Source organism: Oryctolagus cuniculus, chromosome 19, assembly GCF_964237555.1.
Source record: "Oryctolagus cuniculus chromosome 19, mOryCun1.1, whole genome shotgun sequence".
Taxonomy (NCBI): Eukaryota; Metazoa; Chordata; class Mammalia; order Lagomorpha; family Leporidae; genus Oryctolagus; species Oryctolagus cuniculus.
Window position 1 is genome coordinate 14671654 of NC_091450.1, and position 16082 is coordinate 14687735.

A 16082-nucleotide genomic window follows, 5' to 3' on the forward strand; every position below is an offset into this window, starting at 1 on the left:
TGAAAATGTTGTCAGGATAATCTACAAAGAAAGCAATTAGTTCACTGTAAGAAGGAGAAGGAAAGAAAGAATTTACTGAAAAGGCATTGTTGGATGTTTTAAATTTGGGTTTCATTCCTATTAAAAAAAAAAAAAAAAGGCTTTCGAAGGCCAGATATAGTACCTAATGTCTACAGAGTCCTACTGCACTTAGGTACTTACTTGTGGACATATTTTAATCAAATAAGGAAACCAAAAAGTTAAGGCTTGATTCAGAACTGGGAGAAAACAACATTCCCACTGGATCCCGCTTTTCCAATTCTGCCTTTTGTTGTTTTCCTAACAGAGAATGATGGACGCAGGATTCACAAACACCTTGCTGAAAGGGGAGCTGTTTCCTCAAGGTAACCATCACCCCTATATTTTTCTCAAACTTTTACAGTCAAGGCCTGTGAGTACATATTCAAGTAATTTGTTAAAGCAATCTTACAGTAACAGTAAGCTGAAACAAGCTCACTTTCAGAATGCTGTGAAGTCTTTGGTAACACTAGATTCCACAGAGAGAACTTACCAGAGCCACTGCTCGCCTCTTTGTTTGAGATGGCACTTGCAGTTGGCAGCAGCTGATGTACCTGGGCTTGCTGGTCTGAGCGGCTGCTGCCATTTGGGACGTTTTTGTTCCACATGTTCACATTTTTGTAGTTGTATTTGCTTGGATCTCCCCAAGCTGAAGTTCCATCGTCAATCTCCATTTTGCGTCGTATAGATTCTGGGGATGGTTCCTCCCAGCCTGTGGGTTCTTCTTCTTTTGTTGGGGCTGGTATAGGTCCCCCCAGCCAGCCTGTACCAGGAGGTTTGCTGGGGGCTGGTGGGATTCCCCAAGATCCAACAAGGTCTTGTTGCTTGTTCCAGTCTGGAGAACTGACTGGCTTTGATGAATCTCCCCAACCTAGAGACTGATTAGACTTTGGAGGGTCTCCCCATCCCTGGGAAGGATTAGGTTTAGAAGATTCATCCCATCCTGATGAATTATTTGGATTTATGTTATTTCCCCAAGTAAAAGAACTAGTTTTACCAAGTTCATTCCAACCAGAAACGGATCTGTCACTGTCACTCCCTCCTGAGCTGGATTTCTTATTGGCCTCACCCCAATGGTTACTCCTAGAAGTTTCTCCCCAGTTATCACTGGCAGAAACAGACCAACCTTGGTTTGATTTTTGTCCATCACCCCATCCCTGTTTGTTCTTTTGCGAATCATTCCATGCGGACTTCTCTTCCTTGCAATTCCCCCATTGATTGCTCTTGATCATTCCTGTAGCAGCAGAATCATCTTCCCACCCCCCCTGGCAGTTTGAGCCTTTGGAATCTCCCCACCTCAGAGCAGGTTTGGGATCGCCCCACCCCGATACAGATGAGGTATCATTACTATTAGGGCTAGTCTTATCTATACATGCCCCTGAGTTAAAAGTCTGTGTTGCAGAGCTCCCCCAGGCCTCTGTCCCATTGTCAGTCTTTCGTTCCCCTCTAGGTGATGTTTCAGTATCCCAGGCAGTATTCTGCTTAATAGGAGTCTGTCCCCAACCAGAGTTGGATAGGACACGTGGATCTAAGTCAGTTCTGTTTACAATGCTTTGGAGTAATGTGTGCTGATCCATTTTTCTTCTATCTCTACTCTGACTTTCCCCAGTTACTTTATCTTCAAGGCGTCCAGTGCTTTCTGTACTACCATCACTCTCCGCTGTACCTCCTGTTTTGGCCCACACACTGTTTTGCTCATTTGTCTGAGATGTGGCAGAACCCTGATCCTCTTCCTCAGTAGATTTCCATCCATTTGTAAACTTCTTCCCATTGCCATTTGCACTGTCATTGGAATGCTGATTGCTAGGCAGTTTGTTCCACTCAACGCTGGGTATGTTAGTGCCAGTGTTTTGTGCAGGGGTTCCCCATCCTCTTCGACTTCCTCCAGAATTCGCACCATTTCCACTTCCCCATGATGTGTTCTGGGAATTCGCTGCCCCAGACTCCCACACTCCTCCTCCTTTATTTGTGTTAACTTGAAAGTTAGTGCCCATAGGCCCATTTATGCCAGGCTGCATTAGAGTTGCATTCACAGTGTCACCATTAGCTTGGCCGTTCGGGCCAGAACATTTGTCTCCAGAGTAATTAGAACCATAGGCACCCCATGTAGTACCATAAGAGCCTCCACTTTTTGACTCTCCATTGCTAAGATGAGAAAGGGAAGTGCCATTCATAACTGATGGAGCCTGTATCTGAGGATGATTCATTGTGCTCACACGCCAGGCCCCCGTATTACTACTAGGCAGTTCATTATTCTGTACTGAACCGGAGTTTGGTAAACTAGAGGTCATAAAGTTAGTAGTGTTATTTGGTCCAGTCATTTCAGTGGTGATATTCTGAGGCTGACCACTGAATGAAACCTTCTGTGTACCACTTACTTCAGATTCACAAGTTTCCTGAAGGCTTCCCCAGGTACCATGGGTAGAAGAACCACTCACTTTAGAGTTAATACTCTGATTGTTGGGCATCTGGCCTATGGTACTGCACTGAATATTGATGCCAGAACCACCACCCCCTACAGGCCCTTTTAGGGCAAGTCCATTGTTCTCTAATACTGGCCAGGCACCATGGTTGCTAGCTGAATTCAAAGTGCTTGGATTTAACCCTCCATTTGATGAAGAACTTACAGTGCCCCAAGCATTCATTCTATTGTTGCTACTTTCTGATTTGCTTTCAGGAGCATCCACAGAGACCTGACATGTGCTTATTATGGCCCCATGGGAAAAACCCCATGGCCCAGTACTACTTCCATGGCCCACATTATTGCTGCTGCTGCTGCTGCTACCAACCACAAACTTGTTTTGAGAACCAAGTCCAGTGCTATTCCGAAGGCCATCTTTTTCACCACCTGTGCTCCCTGAAGCCATGATAGTGATGTTTCTCTCTGATTCAGAACTGGAGGCAGAAGCAGCATCCATGCATTCTGAAGCTGACTCTGGATCACTGCCAGAGACTGAGGGCCATGCTTCTTTTTCTGACAAGTCGTTTACAACAGCATTCTTACAGTTTGTGCTAGGGTCACTCGCAGAAGACAGAGGTCCCCGCTGGGGATTTTCATACTGGGATCCTGAAGTGTTGTGGTTTATATCTAGAATAAAGGAGAAGTACAACTATTTATAAAGTGCGAGTCATTTCAAACTGACACTAAATAGCCCTTAGAAAAAGGTGAACATATTATGAATACATGTGGTTCCTCAAATTTAATGTGATAGATACTTGGCCCTGCGGTTACAAGGGCATCAGTGATTATCTTCCAACCATCAACTTTCCACATCCAGGAATTTCACACAAGCTAGGAAGTTTGCTTCATTCACTGACGTTATCCTAAGACCCTCGGCAGTGTTTGGAATACAAGAGCTCCTCAATAAACATTTGCTGAGCAAAAAAATTATTAACACACTGATGAGTGAGTTCTGGAGTCAAGAAAGACATGGATGGTAGGGACATTTTAGGAAAATGGAGCAATCCAGGCCCGGAGGCTTGACACGGGTAAAAGGGGGTTGGGATACAGAATTGTAAGCAAAGGGTAGATCCCAAATTCAATGAAATGTATTCAGAATCCTTTCTCCATTCTCCACATCCTAGAGTACCTTTTCCACAACTGTTTTGGGTGGTATAACAAGTCTATTAAGAATTCCATATGTAATCTGAAATATTGCATACAAGCAAAAATATTGATTCCCCATCATAAAAATTTCTGAATTGACCTTCTCTCATAGCCATGTTTATTAAGAGACAATTGTTATGATAAAGCCATGAACTGCTAACACTGAAGGTCATCAATGACCAGTCACATAACTATAATCTTAGACGTACTGCTACAGATAGGGCAGTTCTACTGCTTCTGCTAGTTCCCAAGACTCTTCATTCTCGTTGTTTAAGGATCTGGTGCCTACAAAGTCCTCAGAGACATTAAACTGTATAGCATGTTGGCATTTAGATTGTCTTGAGGAGGGTGCTTATCCTATAATTCGCTACTGCAGTAAGAATCAGAATCCCACATAATGGATCAAGTATGACCCAGAACTAACGAAACAACCTCCAGGGGTCATAGGCCTAGGAAATAAAAGTTGCTATTAGGTGGCTTTGCTATTATGCAAAATCAGATTTAGTTTGCATTTTTTCCTCTCAAAGCAACTGTTAAGAAGCAAAAGACAATGAGCTAGAAAGGGGACCAGAGAAAAACCAGAAATGTATATATAACTCACCAGGTATTTATTTCAAAGTTCTATTGGTGACACTTGCACTCTCTGTTTAAGAATCATTACTTTAAGTTGCCATATAAGGGGCCAGCGCTGTGGTGTAGAAGGTTAAGCTTCCACCTGCAGCACTGGCATCCCCTATGGACATAGAGTCCCAACTGCTCCACTTCCAATCCAGCTCCCTGGTAACGTGGCCTGGGAAAGCAGTGGAAGATGGCCCAGGTCTCTGGGTCCCTACCACCCACTTGGGAGACTGGGGAGAAGCTCCTGCCTCCTGGCTTTGGCCTGGCCCAGCCTTGGACACTGCGGCCAGTTGGGGAGTAAACCAGAGGACAAAAGATCTCTGTCTCTCTCTCCCCTCACCTTCTATCTGCCTTACAAATAAATAAATACATCTCAAAAAAAAAAAGTTGCCATATAAAATTTGTCATCTTTTAATAGGCATAAGGAAAATTTCTCACGAAACAAAGAACACCAACATATCAGGCTGAATGAATCCACATACCAACAGCTGCATTGGCACCATCAACAAATGCCTGACATTTAGTACCAGTGTATCACAAGCACTGGACTAACTTTCATCATCAAATCCTGGCCACAACCCTACAGCACAGGCATTACCTCCATTTTGCAGACATGGAAATGGAGATTTAGCGGTTAACATGTGGAAAAGCAGGGGAGAAGGGCAGGATTCATCAGAATCGTCCATAAAGCAAGGTGGCTTTATGAACACCTACATTGAAACCAAGACTCTATGTAGCAGCTGCTGTAAGACGAAAGCTACAAACAGGGACCAAAACTGTACTCCGTAACTCTGCTGGTTCATTAACCACTCCACCTTAAGTAAAGTATAGAGCTGGATGCTGGCTACAAATGCCTGCTCCCCAAGAGGCAGTCTGATTCAGTGCCAAAGCACAGATCCTGGAGCTGGACTGCTTCCACTGCAAACACTATCACTTACTAGCTCTGGGACCACAGGCAAGATCCTCATCTGTAAGTGGGAACAAAAACACCAAGTTCATACAACTGGTGTGAGGATTAAACGATCAATTAATAAAAGTGCTTTGAACCTTATCTGATCCAGAATAGGGGCTTAATAAACGAGGGTGGTTATCGTTAATTAACGCATGCCAACAGTTATCATCATTTTCTAGTCCTATCTCCAAAGACTATGTTTCTTACTCCACCATGAAGAACATGAGAAATCATGTAAGAACTTGTTCACTTAAAATCTGCACTTAGATGTCTCAAACAGAACGTTAATTACTAGATGGACACACAAACAGAAAGCTCCTCTAGAAGGGGGGAATCCGTTTCATACTAGTTTTCCTTACCTCGGTAAGTTTCCTAAAATCCAACATTATCCTGTGCACAACACACTAAAACAACAAAGTCCCAAACTGATACACTTTCTAAAATCATAAACAGCACAGCCATCATCATACCCTCCTGGACCATGGACAAGTGCTTCTGCTGCTGTTACCTGCTTGTGTGTGAGTGCTGCCAACTGCATAAGGCAGCAGTAGGAATGTTAAGATCGGCTGGGGCTGGAGTTGTGGTGTCCCTGGTGGTGCTGGTTCATGTCCTAGCTGCTCGACTTCTGATCCAGCTCGCTGCTAATGGAATGGGAAAGAAGCAGAAGATGGCCCAAGCATTTGGGGCCCTGCCACCCACATAGGAGACCTGAATGATGCTCCTGGCTCCTTGCTCCAACCTGGCCTAGAACTGGCCATTGTGGCCACCTGGGGAGTGAAGTAGCAGGCAGATTTTTCCCTCTCTCTCTCTCTCTCTCTGTAACTCTTTGAAAAACAAATAAATCTTAAAAAAAAAAAAAGGTAAAGATTTAGTGTCTGAAACAAAACTACCCAGGTTGAAAATAAAAGAGTGTACTGAGAATTTAAAAATGAAACCTAAGAAGCATTTCCATAATGATAGACAAAAGACAGGAACATGTATCTTCATCAGTATCATTCCATCTGTGCTAGAAGTATTAACCCATGAAATATGATGCAAAAACAAGACAGAAAGGATCAACATGTAAAAAACAATAATTTCTCTATATACTAAGAAGAATCGGTGAAAAAATGTGGTAAGATTCTAACCATTGGTTGTCATAAAATAACTTGAGCTAAGAAAAATGTGTGTCTTCTAACATTGTACTTCATAGCAGGCCACAGAAGACAATTACAGAAACTTGTTTCTTCACAGTAAGATGTAGTATTGAAACCTCTAAGCTTGAGAAGTCATTGATAAATATAATATTAAAAGTCACTTTAAAGTCATATTAAAAAAGATAATCCTCAGAAAAATTTAAAAGAGTTTATGAGAAAGAATCTGCATTATCACCCAATAGTTAAACAGCAATGTATCACCAGAGAAGCAACTCAAATGACCAGGGAAAGCAACCCCCAAACAGATCCAGATATAAAGTAAAAAGATAAAGTATTAATTCAAAGTTTAGCAAAGAAAAATACTTGATATTTGAAAAATATTTTTATAATAAGATATCAAAAATAACACTAGACAATTAAAAGATTAAAGGTAACAGATGAAACCATAAAAGAAATGACAGACTTGAATATTTTATTTATTTTAAAGTTCTATTTTGTTATTTATAAGGCAGAGTTACAGAGAGAGAAGGAGAGATGGAGAGACAGAGAGCGAGAGAGCAAGTGAACGCTTCCATCTACTGGCTCACTCCTCAAATGGCCACAATGACCAGGGCTAGGCCAGGCCAAAGCCAGGAGGCAGCTTCTTCCAGGTCTCCCAAGCAAGTGACAGGAACCCAGGGATCTAGGCCATCTCCCGCTGCTTTCTCAGCATGCGTTAGCAGGGAGCTGGATCGGAAGGGCAGCAGCCAGGACTCCAATCGGTGCCCATAGGGGCTGCCTGGTGCTGCAGGCTGGGGCTTAATCTGCTACACCACAGCAACACACGCCTCTCCCCCAGATATAAGCTTTTTGATGTAAGAATTCACAAAAAGCAAACAAAAAAATAAATAAAAACAAGAACGCATTGTGCAAGCTTTATCATCTTTAATGTTAGTGAATAGTCCTCTCAGATTCTTCTTGTCATGACCTGGCTTGAAGGTAGTGGGGTGTTTGTCTTTTGCTATATCTTTCTGTGTATTGGGGGGGGGTGGATTTAATCAGTAATTACTAAAATGTCATTTTAAAGTTGAAACCTACTTGATACTTTCAAAATAAAGCCTATTTTGAAAACTCGGTCACCAAGGGTGAGTCACAACGGATCCTTGGTTATAAAAATGATTATAGTTTAGAAAGAAAAATTAAAGGGGTGGGGATATTATTCTCACTAAAGCAGTAAAAACAGGACTTCTCAGAAACCACAATTGCAATGTTTCAGAGTCAAAGCCAACTTCATAGTAAGAAGGCAGCAAATAATGCATTTCCCTTAAGGACAAGGAAGCCCAAACTCTACTTCTGAGTGGATGAATGCACATTAAGTAGAGAAGTCCCACAAAGTTTTCCAGGCAATAGTGAGGAACATTAAGACTGTATATCCCTGTGCTGGTGACAGGAGAGGGGACAGCTGAGTTTCAGAGGAGTAAAATACCAATTTTATAAACTGCAATACTGTAGACAAACTAAGACTTGGAAGGCTGCACATTTTTGCAGAAACATTTGAAATTCAAAATATCATCAGCATCCTACACTTAAACAAAATGATCATACGAAGGGGCAGCAGCCACAGAGCCAGAGCTCAGAATATGGCAGTCCACTGCAGAAAGCCTACACAAAGACACTGAAGAGCCTCTGCATAGGAGCACAAAGACGTGTGACACATCAAGTGACTCATGAGATACGGCATTAATTTATTCAGTAAAATGCATGAGAATTCATTCATTTTCGTTAAAAAATATAGCCCGTAACAAAACAGAATAAATATTTACTTTCTGCTTTCCTTAAAAGACTTTCAGTCTTACCAGAAGGAAAGGAGTTTCAGAGGTTGTGAGATTTTACAGTGTTTTCAAAGTCTGAGGTGGTTCTACTGAGACTATGCGAGAACCTTAAATACACAATTTCTAACAGTTCTCAGGAAAGTTCAAGATGTCTCCTCAGTTATGCTAACCTTTGGTCCAAGGGTGGGCCAGCTTGTCCCGTTAGTAAGTATTATAAGCTTAGGGGGCTAGATGTTCTGTGGTAACTACTGGATCCTGCCATTGTAGCTTGTAGCTTGAAAACAGCCAAATAGTATCCAGGGTCTTCAGAAAGTTCGTGGAAAACGAATATCATGAAAAAAAAGCTATGCATGGATTTCAAAATGTTTTGCACCAAAATAAACATTTTTTAAAGACTTATTTGATGGGGGGGGAGAGAAAAAGAGAGAGAGAGAGAGAGAGAGAGAAAGAGAGAAAGAGAGAAAGAGAGAAAGAGGGAAAGAGGGAAAGAGAGAGAGAGAAAGAAAGAGTATGAGAGATCTTCTATCTGCTGGTTCATGCCCCAGATGGTTCCATTGGCCAAGTGTGGGTCAGGCCAGACTTAGGAGCTCCATCCTGTTCTCCCACATGGGTGTCAGGAGTCCAAGCACTCGAGCCACATTAGCAGGAAGCTGGAGCAAGTGGGACTTGAACTAGCACTCGGGTATGGGATGCTGGCACTGCAGGCACAGGTGGCTGCTTAACCTGCTGTGCCACAATGCTGGCCCCTAAATTATCTTTTAATTCAATTTTCCACATGCTTTTAAAAGTATACTTATATGAAAATGAATGGGTGGGGCAATCTTCCAATAAAACTGGACTAAAATAGGTTAAAAGCCAATCTACGATTTACCACAGCCAAATGCAATGAAGACCACGACTGGCTTCTGATTTCCGAGATGAGGTGAGCATGGTGAGGACACAAGCTACAGAATAAACTCTTAGAGACGTTGCTCTAGACCAGAGAGGGAACATGGCAACCACAGCAACTGGCGGCCACAGTGAGGGGAGACAGGACAACGGAGAGATATTCTGGAGCTGGAACAAGAAAGCTAAGGTAACCAGTGGCCTGTGAGACATAAGGAGAGGGAAGAGTCACACATGGTTCCAAGGATTCCAGACAGGTCACTAGCTGAGTGAGGGTACCAGCTTTTGAGCAAAGGAATTGAGAGGAAGCAAGTGGTATGGGGGCAAGACAATGAACAGCAAGTTGAGACTGAAGAGCCCAGCATCAGCTGAAGACATAAACCCAAGACTCGGGGAGACTGAGGAAAGCCATGGGAGGGAATAAAACCTGAAAGCTGGTGGAAGAAAAGCTATGCAAAACGTAAAAGTGGAGCAGAAAGGTCTGAGGGAGACAAGGTGAAGATGGTGACAGAGAGGCAAAGGGCTTCTAATAAAATAGTCAGCAGTGAAAAATGGAGATACTTTATTCAGATAAAAACATGAGACTTAACCACAACTGAAAAAATGCAACGTCTGGATTTGACGTTCAAAAATCAGTGACTTTATTAACAGCTCATCTGAGTCAAGTGAGCAAGAGGCAGACTGTGGAGGACTGCTGCGTTATGGAATGCACTTAAGATTATTCCTTCAAGAACGCTGAGACAAAGCAGAGGAGGGAATTCCGTAATAGCCTCAGAAGAATAGAGCATTTCAACTCATTCCTTTTAGAAGACACTAGAGACTTTAGTGTTCAGAGGAAGGGTAACGTACAAGTTGAAGACAAGAAATATGCAACAAAATGAGTAGCAGACAGTATTTCAACAGTCAAAACATCTCCAGAATCCATCAATTTTGGTTAAAACATTTCTGATTCTAGGTCATTCATCATTACACTTCAAATGTCCTTTAGCTTTTTTTATTATTATTATTAAGGAAGTACTTCAAATATAGGAAAGGCTATAAAGAAAACTATTAAAAATACCCATAAGAAATACCTTATTCATAGAGAAAAAAGCTTGTGCTTAGTCCTCTGATTCCATTTCCTTCCTTGCCCAGTGGGTAACCCCATAGGTAACCTAGTGGTACTCACTCATGTACATCTTTATATGTCGCTGTATTTGAATTCATCCCTAAGCAATACTGGTGTTTCTCATGCTTTATATTTTATAGAAATGGTATCATACTGTGAACAAATAAAAAACAAGTTTGGAAAAACCTGTAAACAAACAGTTAGAAGATACTATTGAACAGTTAATATTCTTTTGCTTGGAGGTGATGATATTATGGTTGTACAGGGGACTACACTTTAAAAACAAAAACACTTGTAGAATTATTTAAGGTGAAGTGTCATGATGCTTAGAAACTTTTGGTTCAACACTGAATATATGTGAATTATGTGTGAAATCAAGATGGGACTACGTTAACAACTACTAGATTTGAGTGGAGAGTGTTTTTTTTTTTTTATTATTTTTTTTTGACAGGCAGAGTGGACAGTGAGAGAGAGAGACAGAGAGAAAGGTCTTCCTTTGCCGTTGGTTCACCCTCCAATGGCCACCGCGGCCGGCGCGCTGCGGCCAGCGCACCACGCTGATCCGATGGCAGGAGCCAGGAGCCAGGTGCTTTTCCTGGTCTCCCATGGGGTGCAGGGCCCAAGCACCTGGGCCATCCTCCACTGCACTCCCGGGCCACAGCAGAGAGCTGGCCTGGAAGAGGGGCAACCGGGACAGAATCCGGCGCCCCGACCGGGACTAGAACCCGGTGTGCCGGCGCCGCTAGGTGGAGGATTAGCCTAGTGAGCCGCGGCCCCGGCCGGAGAGTAAGTGTTTTAAACTTTTCTTTATGATTCAAGCCAGCTGGGCAATAAAAAGTGGAATAGAACACTGGCCCGAAAGAACACTAAGTGCTGTTACCAGCACTGTTAATTGTTATGAATCCCCCCAAATCCTTCATTACATGGCTAATGGGCCCCTCAAATTCCAGGGTTATTTGAGTAGCAACAGGGTCTAAGAAGGGCTCTAAGAAGTCAAGAGTAAAAAGGAGGTTTTAAGTCTCAGTTGCTGGAGGCACAGCCATAAGCTAGCAGGCCAGAAATCAGGCTGTACAGTTGTCTGGTTTGATCAACTCAGGGTTCTAAAACAAACATGAAAACGAAAATGTAAAGGTGTCTAAGGAAGGGTACAAAATCACGTATTTACTACGGTTTCCATCATTCATTACGCTTCCCTGCTACCCCTGCGGGCATTTATTTGTGGCTTCTGATTAAAACTCCTAATCTCATCTAAGTACTATCCCTACTCTGACTGCACTAAGTCAGAAAGGTATTCTTTCTAAAGACCTATTTATTTATTTAATTTGACAAGAAGAGTTAGACACAGAGAGAGGGAAAGACAGAAAACGACCTTCCATCCGCTGGTTCACTACTCAAAAGACCTCAATTGACTGGGGCTGGGCCATGCTGAAGCCAGGAGCCTGGAACTCACATGGGTGCAGGGGCCCAAGTATTTGGGCCATCATCCTCTGCTCTCTTGGGCACTAAAGTGGAGCAGCCAGAACTTGAACTGGGACTCAGTTGAGATGCCAGGGTCACAGGTGGCAGGTCAACCTGCTGTACCACAGTGCCTGGCCAGAAATGAAGACAAGGGAAGAGAATCCAGCATTTCTCCTTTTCACCATGAAAACGTTGAATTTTTATGTAATCATAGTCTTTAATTTAAATGCTAAGTCCACTCTATTAACTATTTGTGTTCCAGAAAGCCAAATACAGGGGCAGGCAATGTGGCACAGTGGGTTAAGCCACCAGTTTGGGAAAACTTCATGCCAGTATTGGAGTACCTGATATGGAGTTCTGCCTTTGCTTTTGAGCTAGCTTCCTGTTAATGTGTCTGGGAAATACAGATTATGGTCTAAGTACTGGGGTTTCTGTTACCCAGATGGGAGAGCTGCATGGAGATCTTGGCTACTGGCTTCCACCTGCCCAGGCCTATCTATTGTGGGCATTAAGGAAGTGAATAAGCAGATGGAAAATCTTTGCAGCTCTGCCTTTCACATAAATAAAAATAAACTAAAAAAAAAAAAAAAAAAAGTCATTGAGGGCAGATTTGACCTAGCATTTGAGACTCCTTCGTCCCATATCAAAGAGCCTGGATTCAATACACGGTCTCAGCTCCTGATTCCAGCATCCTGTCAGTGTGGGCCCTGGGAGACAGCTGGCGAGACCGGGGCTGAGTTTTCAGCTCTGGCTGTGGCCTAGCTCTGCCCTGCCTATTGAGGGCATTGGAGGAGTAAACCAGGGAACCAAGGCTCTCTGTCTCTGTTTGCCTTTCAAATTAAAAAAAAAACCAATAGACAAAAATAAAATAGCTAAGATTTATGTTCCCGTAATTCAGAACCACAGTTCACAACATAAATTTTTTGTTTCTGAACTTGCTTATGCTTGTTAAATGATCTATTATTCTATCCTCCATTGACCACTAAGCTGCTTCCTCAACTATAAAATGAAGATGATACTACCTTATCTGTAAAACAAGAGTTGAATGAGTTAATACAGCATGTAGCCATAGTAAGTACTCCATAAGGGACAGTCACTGTGTCTTAACCACTACTCCCTGTAACTCAGCAGCAGCTGACAGACCTAACTCCTCTAAGAAGCCCTCTCTGAGGGGTCGGCACTGTGGCGTAGTGGGTAAAGCTGTCGCCTGCAGTGCCAACATCCCATATGGACACCAGTTCGAGTCCCAGCTGTTTCTCTTCCAATCCAGCTCTCTGCTATGGCCTGGAAAAGCAGTGGAAGATAGCCCAGGTCCTTGGGCCCCTGCACTGGCATGGGATACTTGGAAGAAGCTCCTTAAGTTTCTTTTACCATTTCTAGTAGCATCTACCAAGATATTTTAACATAAACATGTGCAATATGCTGGTAAGTGAGGATTCAGAAACATGTTTTAAAAGATAAAAGTACAAGTCTGGTTCTTCTCCAGAGTGCCTTGCTGACATTGTCCACATTCTCTAGTTGTTTGGGGATTTAATTACAAATCTCAGATTGCTGCGGCCTCCTACTTCCACTTTAACCTCCAATATTAGAAACTGCAAGGATTTTGTTTCTCGGCCTTTTTTGAAGTCTTCTTGCTAGGCCTACTCTTTAGGCCTTCTTTTCATCCTAATGCACACCTGCCTGTTTGTTTGTTTTACTAAAATACCCATTTTTGGAACCAAGATTCTTACATTCCTGTTGTTTCCACTTCAAAAACAGCTTTGTTCTTTCATCTCCCAAACTAAAAATGAATATTTAACATATTTTCTAAATATAGTGTCTCATCCATGTTGTTTGTTTTCTTAATTATCATACCACCTTGCTTATTAGCTCACATAAGATAATCAAACATTTGCTGGATAAATAATCTCCCCCAAGGTTTTCATCATATTTTTTAAGCTGATGACCAACACATCTGCTTCTACGCGACCCACCCAAAGAAACTTCAGATTGCCAACTACCTATCACCTGGTATTCAATATAATATGCCTAAATCACACTCTTCTTGAAAAGGGAAGAAGTCCTGTAGAAGTTAAAGGGAAGCTAAGTATTTCATCACTTAAGTACTAAGACACTGAGCTGACGGCTTTAACATGTCTTACAACTCAGTCCTCCTCAAAGCAACCTTAGCGTTGGGTACTACTGTCCACATTGTACAAATTAGGGGAGATCAGATGAGTTAAGCTATCTGGCCAAGGTCACACAGGTAATAAGAGGCTAGGGGAATAGGGAGTAAGTATTAACTCAGGATGGCAACTGAAATTTGTATCCTTTCCAATAATATTGTGATTTCTAAGTACCTATACTAGAAAACTCACATCATGTCCTCTTCCTCCTTACCTATCACATCCAGTATGTTGCCAAAGCACAGCATGGTGGTTACGAGCATAGCTTTGGAGTCAGACAGATCTTGCTGTGAGTCCAGGATCTGCTACTTATTAGCTGTGAAACACCATAATATATTATAATGCACAGAGTAGTTCTTGGTATATATAAGAGAGCATAGAGGTAGAAAGGGAGTAATTCCACCTGAGACAATTAGGAAAGGCTGCTCCAATGAGAGTCAGACACACAGAGAATTAAATAACCTGCCCAAGGTCACACACACACTGGGATAGAGTGGAGCTGCGACCTGAAAACCAGAGCCACGTGGCTCTAGACTTCCTTCTTTATCAGTATGCCATACTGCCTCTCTAAGTGATTTCAGGTCTGGGAACCCTGAGTCTCCTCCATTCCAGCACCTCATTCCCACCGGGCTTCTGGTAGAGCTTTACGTAGTTGAATAAATGGATGGATGGATGGACCAACTCAACTATCAGACGATCAGATGTTGCAACAAACTGGGCTTTGAGAAAACTTGTAATCCCATATTAAATTTATTTCTGTCGGTCATTACTGAGCCGAGAAAAGCCATTCTGAGACAAATACCCAAATGCATCTGCTCTATTTGGATGTAATTTTCATGAATGGCAGTGTTTTTATGGCCTGCGGTAACGAGTGATCTTGGGCAAGTTATTTCACGTCCTGGTGCCTCAGTTTCCTTTATTCTACATCGTATGGGATTGCTGAGGACTAAATGCAATAATATGTATGAATGCTTATATGACTCGTGGGGAGAAGTGCTCAATTTTAGCTATAAGCTCCCTACTAAAATGGGCAGCACCTAAAGGGAGAGTAAATTAACAAAATCATCATTTTGAAAGTAGGAAGGGCAGGTAACTTACAGGAAACATTTTAAGAATCCCCATTCACAATTTCCTGTATAGAATCTGACATTAAAGCCCAGATCCTGATAAATACAAACACATCACCACAAAGCTCTGAGTTCATGACCTTGCTACACTGCCAGCGACGAGCCGTGCAGGAAACGCCTTCTCTCACCTGACTGGTTTTTGCTGCTCTGCACCTCTCCGTTATTTTGTGGCTGTTGGTGTGTGAAAGCACTGCCTTCTGACTGGCTGTTTAACACCTTAACAGCAGATCCCAGGTTTGCTGCTATGACTGGAAAATGCTGACCCCTCTTTAGAAGCTGTTTATGTTCCTGGTGGCGAAATCGTGGAGGTACTTCACGAGGATACCGAGGCAAGGCCTGTGGTGGCGGCTGTGGCTGCTGCTGCGGCGGCTGCGGCTGTGGCTGCGGCTGTGGCTGCGGCTGTAGCTGCTGTAGCTGCTGCGGCTGCGGCTGCTGCTGTTGCTGCTGCTGCTGCTGCTGACTGTTGGCTGTAGCTCGCTTGGCATTATTATTAGTGCTGGTTGCTGTGGAAGTGCCGTTATTAGAGTTGGCAGGCTGAGGCTGGCTTACACTGGGCTTTATCTGTTCTGGCACTAATCCCAACAAAAGAAAAGGGGTGGAAAAGATTAGCCAGTAAAGTATACCTCCACAGTAAGCCATCTAAATTCAAAGGCACTACGAAAAACAATCCTAAAGGAACAGAAGCTTCAAGTGTTCAGGGACAGCCTCATTCACAACTCAAGTCTTCTTGGGACACATCACTGACGGGGGTCAAATTCTTCTGCTAACTACCTATCCAACTCACACTCACCATCTCTTCTCCCATACTGCTCTCTGATCTGAGGACAAGCATTCATTACATAACCAAAGACCCCACGACTAAAAGAACAAACATGGCACATCAATTTTGGTAGCCTTTCCCTAGTAACTACTCATATTCGTCTTCGACCTTGTCCCTAATTTTTCATCTTCGGAACATAACTCAAGAACAAGGACAGAAAACCTGCTGGCTTCATTGTTAACATGTAAAGTCTGAATCAAATAAGACAAATTCAGAATATGTAAATAAACACAAAGACAACAGAATTGAAGCCCTATGAGAATAATCAAAATTGGAGGCATAACTTAGATACACTGTCTTAAAAATCAGACACTGTTAATAGTGACACCTGTTTTAGA

At 42.7% G+C, this 16082-nt stretch overlaps 1 protein-coding gene and 1 long non-coding RNA gene across 23 annotated transcripts in view; one reads left to right on the top strand and one right to left on the bottom strand.

The window, feature by feature from the left end:
* TNRC6A (trinucleotide repeat containing adaptor 6A) overlaps positions 1-16082 on the bottom strand; it is a 101842-nt gene that overhangs the window by 31879 nt on the left and 53881 nt on the right. For 11 of the 22 annotated variants that reach the window (XM_051847522.2, XM_070064556.1, XM_051847517.2 and 8 more), the window contains 2 exons: positions 15053-15496; positions 551-3145 (listed from right to left, as the gene is read on the bottom strand). In XM_051847522.2, coding sequence (XP_051703482.2) covers positions 551-3145; positions 15053-15496 — 3039 coding nt within the window. Of the gene's footprint in view, positions 1-550; positions 3146-14011; positions 14114-15052; positions 15497-16082 lie in introns of all 22 variants that reach the window. The other 11 variants (XM_070064558.1, XM_070064564.1, XM_051847523.2 and 8 more) reach the window with 2 other exon arrangements.
* On the top strand, positions 1852-11089 carry LOC138847034 (uncharacterized). Its single transcript, XR_011384649.1, has 2 exons — positions 1852-10593; positions 10960-11089. It is a non-coding gene; the product is annotated as an uncharacterized lncRNA (long non-coding RNA).